General features: G+C 41.3%; 1 protein-coding gene across 1 annotated transcript in view; it reads left to right on the forward strand.

Annotated features, from left to right (window-relative positions):
* LOC128689725 (inactive tyrosine-protein kinase 7) overlaps positions 1 to 8,031 on the forward strand; it is a 169,761-nt gene extending 161,730 nt beyond the window's left edge. Inside the window, exons 4-5 of the mRNA XM_070087620.1 lie at positions 1,159 to 1,304; positions 7,832 to 8,031. Of these exons, the coding sequence (XP_069943721.1) occupies positions 1,159 to 1,304; positions 7,832 to 8,016 (331 nt within the window). The 3' untranslated portion in view covers positions 8,017 to 8,031. The remainder of the gene's footprint in view (positions 1 to 1,158; positions 1,305 to 7,831) is intronic.
* The last annotated feature ends 8,776 nt before the right edge of the window (positions 8,032 to 16,807 follow it).

The following is a 16,807-nucleotide window of genomic DNA, read 5'->3' on the forward strand; positions in this document are numbered from 1 at the left end:
TGCTGCCGGGCATGTGTTGAACCTTGAGCCAGCCACATGTGCATCCTGTTGGGTGTTGAGACACGACCAACGTGAATGTATTCTAGTTACAATCTTTTGAAGACTTGTGAATAGACTGTGTGTGTGTGTGTGTGTGTGTGTGTGTGTGTGTGTGTGTGTGTGTGTGTGTGTGTGTGTGTGTGTGTGTGAGTGAGTGTGATTAAGTACCCGGGTTATAACCTAGTACATCCTAGTGAGACGCCATTCTTCCTTCCCTAACCCATCCAGTACCCGGGTCATCCTAGCGAGTCTCCTGCGCCGGACGTTTTCTGCAGACAGCAGCATAACACTCTCATAGGCAGTGACAAGCGGACGCAATTCTACGTCAAACATCTCTCGTATGCCCAGGAAATCTTTTAACTGGGAATAACCAAATGAATTGTTGTCTTCACCATGTTTTTGAGAGTGATATGTCAGGCTTTGGGTTCACGCGAATTTTGTCACATGATTTGGGAAACTTTTGATGATTTCTTGCTATTCAGCGTTAATTTAAAGGAAAAACAAATCACACTGCCGTGGCTAGAACAATTCGCGACTAACTCACAAATTGGAAATGAAAACTAGACGAAATTTCGGTTTTTCGTGGACTGTTATCAAGTCGAGTGATTAGAAATAATCCAGGACTGACCAAAGCATCGTTTGATTTTCATTTCCAACTTTTAGCTGGTTTCTGTTCGTTAGAAGAGCATTCAGTGAGCGAATAAAAGGAAAAAGAAAGTTAGGACGATGCACATAATACATTACAAATGTGTTTACCATGTGCCTCCACGCTTAGCTTTGCAAGAACAATAGGGCAGCGCCGTCACTCAAATTAGAACGCTGGATTTTTTTTTTTTTTGGAATGAAGCTTGTCGCATATCTGAAGGTATTCTTCCTTAACAAATTATTTACGTATCTTAAAGCTCATAAGAAGCGTCGCAACTTCTCATCGAACTTTCAAATTGCCGTTGACCATAAGAGACTTATCCTAATCCATTCCCCCATCTCTCCTACCACAATGATCACTTCCAGTAACTCCAATGCTTTGCTTGTACCTAAACCTTGTGTTTTCTCTCCCTCAGCACCTGCCTTTTCCTTGTACACCCTAGACTCAGCCTTCGCACTACAATCTTCCTCCAGGATCCACGTGGAGGACGGGCAGTCTGGACACAAGGGCGTGGATTTAGTCTTTGAGAACATCACCCGCAAGGACCGCGGCAAGTACACCTGTTCGGCCAACGTCGACGGCGTGGAAGAGTCCCAGTCTTTCGAGCTTTTCGTCAACAGTTAGTGTTGTGTGTGCTTGGTAATATACGTATGTACTGTCAGGTCTTGCACAGAAGTGGTATGCGTACTAGGAAGTAATGGAAGGTGGGTGTGTACTTGTGAATCTGTTTGTGGCTACTAGGCTGCACATTGTATCAATTCTGCCTCGGATTTTTTTTTAAATTTATTTAATATTAAACTTATTTTCTTATTATATATATATATATATATATATATATATATATATATATATATATATATTATATATATAATATATAATATATAATATATATAATATATAATATATATAATATATATATATAATATATATAATATATATATATAATATATATAATATATATATATAATATATATATATATATATATAATAAATATAATTATATAATATATATAATATATATATAATATATATAATATATATAATATATATATAATATATATATATATATATATATATATATATATATATATCTATATATATCATGTGGGAGTTCGACACGTGGATTAGGTAAGAAATACTCACGTAGGCTGGTATTACGTATAATTACAGATAAGGTGGATAACGCCCTTACAGCCGTGACCTGACCTCATCCACTTCACTGGATCAATCTGTTCCACCAGTTGAGGAGAAAGACTTAGCTCCCACTGACTTCCCAGATGAAGTCAAGCATTTGTTGACTCTGTTGAACAAACGTCGTAAAGCCATTGCTTTACCAGGTGAGAAGATGGGTATAACGAACTTATTGTCCCATCGTATTCCACTTGAACCTGGTACTAGACCTATCTACATACCTGCGTACAGAATGCCTCATTCACAAGTTGCTGTCGCAGAAGAATTGATCAATCAAATGCTTGATGATGGAGTTATTGCACCTAGCAATTCCCCTTGGAATGCACCCTTGATACTAGTACCAAAGAAGGATGGTACTTGGCGTCCAGTGATTGACTTTAGGAAGTTAAACGCGAAAACCATTCCAGATCGCTTTCCACTCCCTGTACTGGGTGATCTTTTACGTAATATCGGAGATAACAAAGTCTTTTCAACCCTAGATTTGTTACAAGGGTTTTGGCAAGTCCCTCTTCACGAGGACAGCCAAGAGCTAACTGCATTCTCCACTCCTACAGGTCATTATCACTTCCTCCGTATGGCATTTGGATTACGATCTTCCCCTATCACGTTCTCAAGGCTCATGACTAATATCTTTAGAGGTCTCATAGGTAATGCACTTATGGTGTACTTAGATGACGTAATCGTCATGTCTAAAGACGTGGATACACACTTGAAAAGACTTGATGTAGTACTTGGTAAGCTTGAAGAAGCCAATTTAAAGATCAAACTGTCTAAATGTCAATTTTTCAGATCAGAAATTAAGTTTCTTGGTCACGTAGTCACTCCTAGAGGGGTTACGACTGACCAAAGTAAAGTAACTGCAGTACTAAATTTTCCAACTCCCAAAACTGCTGATGCCGTAAGATCCTTTGTGGGCTTAGCAGGTTTTTATAGATCTTTCATTGCCAATTTTTCTTCCATAGCTGCTCCTCTAACTGAGTTGCTTAAGAAAGATGCTCCTTTTGTTTGGACCTTCCGTCAAGAAAGAGCATTCCAAACTCTAAAAGAAAAGCTAACATCTGCTCCAATTTTGAAATTTCCAGATTTTTCTAAGCCTTTCTATCTGACAACTGATGCTAGTTCAATTGGCATAGGTGCCGTACTAGCTCAGAAGACCGATGGCAAGTACAACGCAGTTGCATTTGCTAGCCGAGTCCTTACAAAGGCTGAACGGAATTATACAGTAACTGAGCAAGATGCTTTAGCAATAGTATGGTCTTTGAAGCACTTCCGAGACATTATTTATCAGTACTCTGTTCATGTCTTGACAGACCATGCTCCACTGATACCCTTATTCCAGAACAAACAACCTACTGGAAGGTTAGCCAGATGGACCTTGACTATCCAAGAGTTCAATCCCACCTTTGAGCATTTACCTGGCAAGTCAAATGTAGTCGCAGATGCCTTATCGTGACATGTTAGTATAGTAACTGCAGACCCTCCATTTAGTGCTGAAGATGTAAAGAATGCTCAACGAACAGATCCCATGTGGTCTGGTGTGATTCGATTCCTGCTCCAGGAAGATCTTATTCTGTCTGTGAAGCCACCAGCACCCATCAGTGACTTTGTCATGAACCAAGAATTACTGTATCGAACAGCCGAGTTGGGTACTCCTAGCAGAAGAGTATACCAGTTAGTAATTCCACAGTCACTAGTGAATGTAGCCTTACAGCTAGTTCACGATGTACCAGGTGTTGCACACCCTGGTATGGATCGTTCAGTAAAACAAGCCAGATTGAAATACTTTTGGCCTCGTATGGCAACTGATATTTCTGAGTATGTTAAGAAATGTAGTGTCTGCATGCAACATAAAGGTAATGCTAATGGTCCTAATCCAATCCAAGTATATCCAACTACTAGCGAACCGTGGGAAAGAGTTGCGCTAGATTTGTTAACTAATTTCCAATGTTCCCTCCAAGGCAACAAACATCTGTGTGTTATGGTAGACCATTTCACCAGATATTGTGAGTTAGTTCCTATTGCAGATAAGACTGCCGAGACAGTAGCTAAAGCGTTTAAAGAATGCATTATCTGCAGGCATACCACCCCTAAGTCACTAGTAACAGATAATGGAGGTGAATTCTGTAATGAAATTCTTGAAAATTTGTGCACCTTGTACAAGATCTCTAAATCCACCATTGTTCCTCATCATCCTGCCAGCAATGGGTTAGCGGAACGAACCAATAAGAAAGTACTTGATGTCTTGAGAGCCACTATCAATCCCAACAGTGAAACTTGGGATGAAGTTATACCTGATGTGCAGTGTGCTATAAATTCTGCTTACAATGTTTCTATAGGTGACACTCCACATTATGCATTGTATGGTGTAGATAAACGTTTGCCTTATGAGTTGTTATATTCTAATCCGAAACCAAATTACAACCCTGATGATTTCATAGCAACTCGTACCAGCTTAGCTCAAAGTGTTTTTAGAAGAATCCGTGAAACACTTCATAAATCAACAGCTGAATTTACAAGAGTCGCAAACACTCGAGCAAAGCCATCCAAAATCAAAGTAGGTTCGAGAGTTATGCTGATTAACTTTAACAAAACGTCTGCAATGCCAAAGCTTGATCAAAAGTTTGTTGGTCCTTATCGAGTAGTTGAACATATCACTGGTAATAAGTATAAGGTTAGAGAGATTAGTACTGGTCAGTATAAAGAATCGCATTTAGATCATATGAAGTTAGTATGTGATGATAATGATGTTCCAACCCAGACTAATGTGACAGACTCTGACAATCCTCCTGATCCTGTACTCTCTTCCTCTGATACTCAGTCAGACGATCAACCTGAATGTCGTTATTCCCTACGTACACGACAGGTATTGAGAAATCCTCAAGTATCATTTGTAACTTCCAATTCAGATTTGCCTCAAATACAGCATGAGTTAGCCAATGCTACAGAGTTTGATCCTCCCAGAGATGACACCCATTCTGCATATGTCAATCTCACCCTAGCAGAGTTGGGGTTAAATGTAAATAACCTGTATAGATGAATAATTACAGTATCAACTTATCAGTATTCAAGAATTTTTTTTTGTGTTCATGTTCTCTCCGCATTCTGAGAGTTAACAGTCTAGATTTGAGTGCACCGGATCTGCCTTTCTGTTAAACACTCTTTCTTTGTATATATTCTTCCCTCAGAATCCGTAGATCACATGAATACAGATCGATCGATCAAAATTTTTTTTTTATCACTTGTAATCTCAACGTTGAGTTCATTGTTCATTTGTTGAGTTTTAAGTTGTACTATAGTATACCTTGTATTGCATTACAGTTTCAGTCACGTAAGCTTCCATTCCAATGTTCTACTTATGTATGTTATAATGTTTAATTGTTGTGTACTTTGACATTGTATAGAATCAGCCCAAGCCGTACACCTGCCATCTCTAGTTTGTATTAGTTGTATGTCGGGACGACATACGTTAGCGTCGCCGAGCTCTCAGTAGTAGTAACCAGTTACCAGTAACCAGTGTACCGTTGACTCAACGACCAACCGTCTCTGCCTGAGTCACTGTCTGAACCCATATTGCGCTGACCTGGCATTATTCAAAGACCCTCTCACATATGGGTACTGTGGGCGGCCAGTCAGTCGGTTATACGAGAGTGAGCAAGAGAGGCAGGTTCGGCTGTGGCGCCCTTCCACATATTTCAGTTACAATATACGTACTTCCAGCCTACGTGAGTATTTTTACCCAATCCACGTGTCGAACTCTCACATGATATATATATATATATATATATATATATATATATTATATATATATATATATATATATATATATATATTATATATATATATATATATATATATATAATGTCGTGCCGAATATGTAAAACTGGTCAATTAGAAAGAACTCATTTAAAATTAAGACCTTTCTAAAATTTTCTCTTATACGTTTAAAGATACAATTTTTTCATTAATGTTAATGTAAAAAAATTTAATTTTGCTCCAAAAGAATCTTAGAAAACTTACCTAACCTTATTATAACAAGAACAATTTATTTTAGCTTAACCCAACTAAATATATTTTAGATTTGTTTACAATAATTTAATACTAAACAAACACAGTGAAATATATTTTTTTCGTTAGGTTCAGAATGATTTTGGCGAAAATATTGCATACACAAATTTTCACTTGTCCTGTATGGCAAGATGAGCATTGCTATTTAAGCCAAGATCGCAAGTTCTGCCTATTCGGCACGACATATATATATATATATATATATATATATATTGTAGGTAGTAGGTTGGTAGACAGCAACCGCCCAGGGAGGTACTACCGTCCTGCCAAGTGAGTGTAAAACGAAAGCCTGTAATTGTTTTACATGATGGTAGGATTGCTGGTGTCTTTTGTCTGTCTCATAAATATGCAAGATTACAGGTAAGTCTTGCTACTTCTACTTACACTTAGGTCACACTACACATACATGTACAAACACATATATACACACCCCTCTGGGTTTTCTTCTATTTTCTTTCTAGTTCTTATTCTTGTTTATTTCCTCTTATCTCCATGGGGAAGTGGAACAGAATTCTTCCTCCGTAAGCCATGCGTGTTGTAAGAGGCGACTAAAATGCCGGGAGCAAGGGGCTAGTAACCTCTTCTCCTGTATATATTACTAAATGTAAAAGGAGAAACTTTCGTTTTTCCTTTTGGGCCACCCCGCCTCGGTGGGATACGGCCGGTGTGTTGAAAGAAAGAAAGATATATATATATATATATTTATTAATATATATATATATATATATTATATATATATATATATATATATATATAAGCTAGTGGTTGCATGTATTGGTTTACTAGGTTAGTTTTAGTGGGTTTTTTTTCTGATAGTTTTTTGTACATTATCTTAAGTGACCAATCATACTTGTTCATTTGGTTTACATCTCTCTTCTGACTAGTCATCAATAACGCCAAGAGCGAACGAGATGTAAATATTACGAAGAATAGAGTAGAGAATAACTCATTTCGCTATACAAGATTTAAGAGAGTTTGTAATGTGTATACCCCAGCCGCATGAGAGTGAACAAGCAGCACCAGTGTGGAATCCATATATTATCAAGACTTTCAACAAATTGTGAGAAGGTTGAGATTTGCTAAGTTATATGAATGAACTGCATTACTAGCCTGATCAACCATGCTTACCCTCGCTATCCGTACAATGTTCACATAATCCGGAAACCATGTGTGTTTTGTCGCACAAGCCTACACTCAAGCCTAGCTTTACGTAGGCACTTCACTTAACAAGAGTGTCCTGGTACAGTTTTATGTGTGCACTGTCATGCATGTAGATGAGGCTAATTATGCAGCAAAAACACACTTAACCAAGAGAATCCTTAACGTGCCGCCTGGAAACTGATGGCGGACATGTAACATGTATTAATGTCGTTCATGTGAAATGTGCAGAATTCAAATTTTATACGGCTGTGTGTGTGTGTGTGTGTGTGTGTGTGTGTGTGTGTGTGTACACACCTGTTTATACTCAATTTGTGGTTACAGGGGTAGAGCCACAGCTCCTGGCCCTGCATCTTTGTTATGTGTATATTTTTTCGTATGTTCACCCAGACTGTGATTACTACTTTGTTTTATCAAAGCCCTGCAATGTTACATTAACCATTATATACTGGTTCCTTGTTATAAATAGTGTGCATACTTGAGAGATTTTTCGTATATACACCCAATCTGTGACTGCTGATTTGTTTTACATTTGCCATTATAAACTCGTCCCTTATTATAAATTATTTTACACATCATTACTGTTATTGTTGCATATCTTCAAGAATGTCTCTTCAAGCGTTTCATTGCCAAGTTACACCCACACATTCACTCTTTTTTCTTTCTACTTGTCATATCATTGTGTATATCTTCCCACTTATTCTCCAAGTACTGAATAAACTTATATTCCAGAGCGGCTGGACTTCCAGGACACCCCGCCCATCCAGTACCTGGAGGAAGGTTTTTCCTCTGAGCTTCATTGTAATGTTGAAGGGGATCCAGTACCCAAGATCAACTGGCGTGTACGAGACAGGAAGATCACTCCTGGTAAGTTAAATCAAGGAAAAATATGGATTCGAATGATGTACTGTAGATAATATCAGACCTAACTTGTTGTAACATGTTTCACTTTGTGCAGACTTGATCAACCTCTACAGAAAAAGAAGCACTGTTCCAGTATATCTTGGTCTGCAACACATTTCTTCGAAAAAGAGCACTATCAGGGCAAAATACTGAAACAAGAACATTAAAATATATAATGTAGCAGCCCACTGCTGTACCACTGAGCCACAAAGCTTACAATAGGAAATTTGAGACAGTACTTCTGTTACTACTATGTAACTGTGACACCGACTGACTCTCTTGTCTTTTTTTCCGCAACCCCAGAAACTCTCACGGTACATCCATTCTCATGAGAGAAAAAAAATACTTCAGTTCTCTACCGAATAAAACTAAAAGTGGAAGTAAACAAAAGAATTTTGCCTCGGGAAAGTAAAAACTTCAATTCCCCAAGGCACGATCCTGGCATCTTTATTTCTCAATCATATTTCAAAGAAAAACAATAACCACAGTTTTGTATCATTTGTGGACGATACCCAAATAAATATGAACGTATTCTCAATAGAAGATATGGAAATTGTACAAGCAGATATTTACGGAGTCTTCCGGTGGATATTAAAAATAACATTTTCAGTAGTGGCATATTCCAATGAATAATTCAAAAGGAGCACTGTATATAAAACACAAGAAGGCCATTTCATAGAACACACTAAATCAAAAGCCAGAAAAATGACAAGGTTGATAGAGAACTTTCAAGACAAAAGAAATAATGCCAATTGTATCACTAACCGAGTCACTTATGATTTCACAGAATATTATATTGCTGGTGTTGATGTCTTCGTTCAAGGCAGGAGAAATGTTGAAGCTGATAAAAAGATCGTCTACTGCCTCTCATAATCATCTTTATTTCAGCATGATACAATGTTTGTACAGAGATGGGTGACATTTAGGTGTGCGTGCACAAAACCCATTGTTATGCAGAGCATTTCTGTCATAGCTAATAAGCATTTAAACTAATGAAAATGCCTCAAATTACTGGTAATGTTCTATCTGAAACGAAGGAGATACCTGATAATTCACATGGGAGATACTGGAGGACATAGTCCCTGATTAGATGCAGTGAAAAGCTAGGGTGCTGTTAGCACATTAAGGGAGCACTGTGTCAACATCTGTGGTCTAAGACTTCAACTTGCTACCAGCCGATATCAGAAATAGTGCCAGAACAAATAGAGGTTTTCAGGAGGATTTGTATCAGTGATTCTTCCAAGTGCTGGATCAACCTTGCTGTGATAAACGTATGGTGCAGCAGGCCACCAACAGCAACAGCCTGATTGAACAGGAAATTAATGGGAAAAGCTTAGCCTCAGGCAGAGATACAAGGGTAGATACTCTCGAAATCGGTTAAATATAACAAGAGCAGCAAGTGTTACAAGAATTTGCCCATACCGTATCTGTTTCCCTGCCCAGGATTTAACACACGTTCTTTTCATTAGTGTGCCAAATAGTCTTGTCACTTAAATGATGACGTACCAGAATGGAATATTGTTGAGGACATGGGGACACACACACACACACACACACACACACAGCAAGGAATACACCAACAAGTGTTGGACGATATACATACAGATGAGGAGGTGAAGAAACTGCTAAGGGACATCGATACCTCAAAGGCAATGGGACCGGACATCTCCCCGTGGGTCCTTAGAGAGGGAGCAGATATGTTGTGCGTGCCACTTACCACAATCTTCAACACGTCCCTGGAAACTGGGCAACTACCTGAGGTATGGAAGACGGCAAATGTAGTTCCCATTTTTAAAAAAGGAGACAGAAAAGAGGCACTAAACTATAGACCTGTGTCATTGACGTGTATAGTATGCAAAGTTATGGAGAAGATTATCAGGAGGAGAGTGGTGGAGCACCTGGAATGGAACAAGAGTATAAATGCCAACCAGCACGGATTCATGGAAGGCAAATCCTGTGTCACAAACCTTCTGGAGTTTTATGATAAAATAACAGAAGTAAGACATGAGAGAGAGGGGTGGGTTGATTGCATCTTCTTGGACTGCAAGAAGGCCTTTGACACAGTTCCTCACAAGAGATTAGTGCAGAAGCTAGAGCATCAGGCGCATATAACAGGAAGGGCACTGCAATGGATCAGAGAATACCTGACAGGGAGGCAACAACGAGTCATGGTACGTAATGATGTATCACAGTGGGCACCTGTGACTAGCGGGGTCCCACAGGGGTCGGTCCTAGGACCAGTGCTATTTTTGGTATATGTGAACGACATGATGGAAGGGTTAGACTCAGAAGTGTCCCTGTTTGCAGATGATGTGAAGTTAATGAGGAGAATTAAATCAGATGAAAACCAGGCAGGACTTCAAAGAGACCTGGACAGACTGGACACCTGGTCCAGCAAATGGCTTCTAGAATTTAATCCTGCCAAATGCAAAGTCATGAAGATAGGGGAAGGACACAGAAGACCACAGACAGAGTATAGGCTAGATGGCCAAAGACTGCAAACCTCACTCAAGGAGAAAGATCTTGGGGTGAGTATAACACCGAGCATGTCTCCGGAAGCACACATCAATCAGATAACTGCTGCAGCATATGGGCGCCTGGTAAACCTGAGAACAGCATTCCGATACCTTAGTAAGGAATCATTCAAGACACTGTACACCGTGTATGTCAGGCTCATACTGGAGTATGCAGCACCTGTTTGGAACCCGCACTTGATAAAGCACGTCAAGAAACTAGAGAAAGTACAAAGGTTTGCGACAAGGTTAGTTCCAGAGCTAAGGGGAATGTCCTATGAAGAAAAATTAAGGGAAATCGGCCTGACGACACTGGAGGACAGGAGGGTCAGGGGAGACATGATAACGACAAATAAAATACTGCGTGGAATAGACAAGGTGGACAAAGACAGGATGTTCCAGGGAGGGGACACAGAAACAAGAGGCCACAATTGGAAGTTGAAGACACAAATGAGTCAGAGAGATATTAGGAAGTATTAGGAAGTATTTCTTCAGTCATAGAGTTGTCAGGCAGTGGAATAGCCTAGAAAATGACTTAGTGAAGGCAGAAACCATACACAGTTTTAAGACGAGGTTTGATAAAGCTCATGGAGCAGGGAGAGAGAGGGCCCAGTAGCAACCGGTGAAGAGGCGGGGCCAGGAGCTAAGACTCGACCCCTGCAACCACAAATAGGTGAGTACACACACACAAAGTGATTTTCAAGGCAGAATCAGCTTGAAACAGGATCCTGCAGGAGAAAGCATGATTTAAGGGATGTACTGGAGAGTATACCTCAATCGAGACAGAACCCAAGAAGAAAGGATGAAACTGAAAGAGAAGGTACAAAGACAAAAGGAGGAACAAAAGGCAATGACGGAGATGAGCAGGAGAACCCAGACCCAGGTGGAAGAGCAAACACAGCCTCCTCCAGAAACACCCACAAAAGGAATCCAACCACTACACCTCCAATGCAACTGAACAATCTAAACCAACACCCACACACTGTTCCCTCTGTCCCCACCCCCTCATAACAAACTCCACCCCCACTGCAACCTCCCATAGGCCCCTGCCAGGGCTCCCACTCCTGCTCTTCCAACCCCACCATTCTCCCCGGACCACAGTGAAGAGACGGGGCCAGGAGCTATGACTCGACCCTTGCAACCACAAATAGGCGAATACAGTTTTAGAAAAAGAAGTGGAAGGTTTGGCATAAGAACGCGGATGGAATAACGAATAAATGTGAGGAGTGGCATGTGTGGAAAATATTTTAATTTTCCGAAGCTGTAGCGCCTAATAGGTGTTTAATGTGTCGATATGAGTCAAAAATGTATTTGACAATAGGATAGAACCAGGAGTTCCCTTTGCGCATGCGCGGATGTGCGGGGGTAGAGGTCGACTCGGGGCATGGGACTGGCAGTGTGTTTTTGAATGTAGTGAGGAGGCTGGGAAAGCATGGAACCCGGAAATTGGCGTTCACGGCCGCCTAAGGATTAATATAGGCCTCATTTCATAATAAGAAGTGTCGTAACTGTTCCTGGTGGAGAGTGAGGGAACGTGATTTACGGGACCACCGTAATAAGGTGGTAAAATGAGTGAATAATGGTAGGACCGGTGGTGACTGGCGCGTTGCCATGGACTGTGTCCCGGGGAAAAATACCCGTGATTTAATCATCACTCATCGGTCTCAAATCTTAATGGAGTGGCCTCCAATGTGTATAATAATTATGAGACATTAAACCATCTTGTAAATCGTAATGTAATCAGTGATAATAACACTAAGTTAAGGAATCGGTGAAGCGATATGAACTGCCATTCCCAGAGTGTGTGCACATGTTTACCTCGTTGTTCCTGTCCCGAGGATAGTGAAGGCTTTATGGAGTCACGACTTCTAAACCGGGACAAACCGACGGATACCTCGTCCTGCTGGAATAAGAACCGTGTTGGTGTAGCAGGACATCGAAATGAGATGGTGAATGGAGGAAATAAGGAGTATCAATCACCCACAGTTAAGTAACCCTTCTAGTTATAGCAGACTGATACTGGCCAGTTAGGTATGTTGTAATTGGATAGGTTATGAGTGATCCAGCTACATCAAGTGACCACCAGAGAATATCTGGTAAGTGGTGAGATTATGTACAAGTGTTTTTCCTTGATGGATATATCCATGTGTAACCTACCCCCCCCCCTTCATTCAGTTAAACTAATATAATCTATACAGTCCACAATTAATTAGTAGTGCCGTACTTGAGGGTGCTACCCAATTTATACTGGTCTCGGATAGATATGGATAAGATTGTGAGGGTCGAGGGGCCACCTGCAGTGACCAGAGGTGGTTAAATTTTCTCACATGTCTACACGGGGTGACTGCGGTAAACAATATAGTTGTTGTCTCCCAAGGAGATTACTCGTATGCATGTGATGTTGAGGTATGTACAAGTAATCACCCCTATAAAATTCTCCATATCTGCCTGCTGATCCGGTTCGAAGGACTTCATCTTCACTAACAATGATGATCTGATAAGAAATGTCACCATATCAAAAACAATATACTCAGATCACAACATAATTGAGGTTCAGGCATGTATGCGTGGAGCCCCAGACCGACATAATGAGACTAGTCACGAGGGAGCATTCACCAAATTCAACTTCAATAACAAAAACATAAAGTGGGACCAAGTAAACCAAGTCCTAACCGATATAAGCTGGGAAGATGTACTAAGCAACACAGACCCCAACTTATGCCTAGAACAGATTAACTCGGTGGCACTCGATGTATGCACAAGGCTTATTCCTCTAAGAAAAAGGAGGAGTAGATGTAAAATAGAAAGAGAAAAGCACTCCCTTTACAGGCGACGGAAAAGAATAACAGAGCGGCTAAAAGAGGTCAATATATCTGAAATGCGTAGGGAGACACTGGTCAGAGAAATAGCAAGCATCAAACTTAAGCTAAAAGAATCCTTTAGGAGTCAGGAATCGCGGGAAGAACTAAAAGCCATAAATGAAATCGAAAGAAACCCAAAGTATTTCTTCTCCTATGCCAAATCAAAATCAAGAACAACGTCCAGTATTGGGCCCCTACTTAAACAAGATGGGTCCTACACAGATGACAGCAAGGAAATGAGTGAGCTACTCAAGTCCCAATATGACTCAGTTTTTAGCAAGCCGCTAACCAGACTGAGAGTCGAAGATCAAAATGAATTTTTTATGAGAGAGCCACAAAATTTGATTAACACAAGCCTATCCGATGTTATCCTGACGCCAAATGACTTCGAACAGGCGATAAATGACATGCCCATGCACTCTGCCCCAGGGCCAGACTCATGGAACTCTGTGTTCATCAAGAACTGCAAGAAGCCCCTATCACGAGCCTTTTCCATCCTATGGAGAGGGAGCATGGACACGGGGGTCGTCCCACAGTTACTAAAAACAACAGACATAGCCCCACTCCACAAAGGGGGCAGTAAAGCAACAGCAAAGAACTACAGACCAATAGCACTAACATCCCATATCATAAAAATCTTTGAAAGGGTCCTAAGAAGCAAGATCACCACGCATCTAGAAACCCATCAGTTACACAACCCAGGGCAACATGGGTTTAGAACAGGTCGCTCCTGTCTGTCTCAACTATTGGATCACTACGACAAGGTCCTAAATGCACTAGAAGACAAAAAGAATGCAGATGTAATATATACAGACTTTGCAAAAGCCTTCGACAAGTGTGACCATGGCGTAATAGCGCACAAAATGCGTGCTAAAGGAATAACAGGAAAAGTCGGTCGATGGATCTATAATTTCCTCACTAACAGAACACAGAGAGTAGTCGTCAACAGAGTAAAGTCCGAGGCAGCTACGGTGACAAGCTCTGTTCCACAAGGCACAGTACTCGCTCCCATCTTGTTCCTCATCCTCATATCCGACATAGACAAGGATGTCAGCCACAGCACCGTGTCTTCCTTTGCAGATGACACCCGAATCTGCATGACAGTGTCTTCCATTGCAGACACTGCAAGGCTCCAGGCGGACATCAACCAAATCTTTCAGTGGGCTGCAGAAAACAATATGAAGTTCAACGATGAGAAATTTCAATTACTCAGATATGGTAAACATGAGGAAATTAAATCTTCATCAGAGTACAAAACAAATTCTGGCCACAAAATAGAGCAAAACACCAACGTCAAAGACCTGGGAGTGATCATGTCGGAGGATCTCACCTTCAAGGACCATAACACTGTATCAATCGCATCTGCTAGAAAAATGACAGGATGGATAATGAGAACCTTCAAAACTAGGGAGGCCAAGCCCATGATGACACTCTTCAGGTCACTTGTTCTATCTAGGCTGGAATATTGCTGCACACTAACAGCACCTTTCAAGGCAGGTGAAATTGCCGACCTAGAAAATGTACAGAGAACTTTCACGGCGTGCATAACGGAGATAAAACACCTCAATTACTGGGAGCGCTTGAGGTTCCTAAACCTGTATTCCCTGGAACGCAGGAGGGAGAGATACATGATTATATACACCTGGAAAATCCTAGAGGGACTAGTACCGAACTTGCACACGAAAATCACTCACTCCGAAAGCAAAAGACTTGGCAGACGATGCAACATCCCCCCAATGAAAAGCAGGGGTGTCACTAGCACGTTAAGAGACCATACAATAAGTGTCAGGGGCCCGAGACTGTTCAACTGCCTCCCAGCACACATAAGGGGGATTACCAACAGACCCCTGGCAGTCTTCAAGCTGGCACTGGACAAGCACCTAAAGTCAGTTCCTGATCAGCCGGGCTGTGGCTCGTACGTTGGTTTGCGTGCAGCCAGCAGCAACAGCCTGGTTGATCAGGCTCTGATCCACCAGGAGGCCTGGTCACAGACCGGGCCGCGGGGGCGTTGACCCCCGGAACTCTCTCCAGGTAAACTCCAGGTAAACAGTTCAGTCTGGGGAACATAAAGTAGTCATTGCAGTGATGTATAACCCACCACAGAATTGCAGGAGGCCAAGAGAGGAATATGAAGAGGGCAACAGAGCAGTGGTGGACACACTAGCTGAGGTGACCAGAAAAGCTCACTCAAGCAGAGGAAAGTTACTGGTTATGGGTGATTTCAACCACAGGGAGATTGATTGGGAAAACCTGGAGCCACATGGGGTCCCAAAATATGGAGAGCCAAGATGATGGATGTGGTACTGGAAAACCTCGTGCACCAACATGTTAGGGACACTATGAGAGAGAGAGGGGAGGATGAACCAGCAAGACTGGACCTCGTGTTCACCCTGAGCAGCTCGGACATTGAGGACATCACATAGGAGATGCCCCTTGGAGCTAGTGATCATGTGGTTCTGAGCTTTGAATACATAGTTACGAGTGGAGAGGGTAACAGGAGTTGAATGGGAAAAGCCAAACTATAAATGGGGGGACTACGCAGGTATGAGGAACTTTCTTCAGGAGGTTCAGTGGGACAGAGAATTAGTAGGAAAGTCAGTAAACGAAGTGATGGAATATGGAACAACAAAATGCAAGGAGGCAAAGGAAAGGTTCCCAAGGGCAACAGAAATAATAGGAAGACCAGAACAAGCCCTTGGTTTACCCTAAGGTGTAGGGAGGCAATATCTAAGTGCACGAGAGAATGGAAAAAGTACAGAAGACAAAGGACCCAGGAAAATAGAGAGATTAGTCGAAAAGCCTGAAATGAGTATGCACAAATAAGAAGGGAGGCCCAGCAACAGTACGACAACAACATAGCATCGAAAGTCAAGTCTTACCTGAAATTGCTGTATAGCCACAATAGGAGGAAGACAACAGTCAAAGACCATGTAATCAAGCTGAGGAAAGGTGGGGAGCTCACAAGAGGTATGTGAGGAGCACAACATGAGATTTAAGGAAGTATTTACAGTGGAGACAGGAAGGACTCTGGGAAGACAGAACAGAGGGGGACACCAACAAGGGATATACCAACAAGTGTTGGATGAAATACACACAACTGAGGAGGTGAAGAAGCTGCTAAGTGACCTTGACACCTCAAAGGTGGTGGGACTAGACAGCATCTTTCTGTGGTCCTTAGAGAGAGAGCAGAGGCACTGTGTGTGCCACAAACCACAATTTTAACACTTCCCCTTTAAACTGGGAAAACCCCGGGATAAAAAATGGCAAAAAGTAGTCCCCCCATTTTTTAAAAAAAGAAGAAAAAACGAGGCACCAAACTACAGACCAGGGCTTCCCGACGGGATAAGTATGCAAAATCCCTGGAGATTAACGGGAAAAAGAGTGGTGGAGCACCTGGAATGGAACAAGATTATAAACGACAACCAATGGAT

The sequence above is a fragment of the Cherax quadricarinatus genome, chromosome 22 (assembly GCF_038502225.1).
Source record: "Cherax quadricarinatus isolate ZL_2023a chromosome 22, ASM3850222v1, whole genome shotgun sequence".
In the NCBI taxonomy this organism is placed as follows: domain Eukaryota; kingdom Metazoa; phylum Arthropoda; class Malacostraca; order Decapoda; family Parastacidae; genus Cherax; species Cherax quadricarinatus.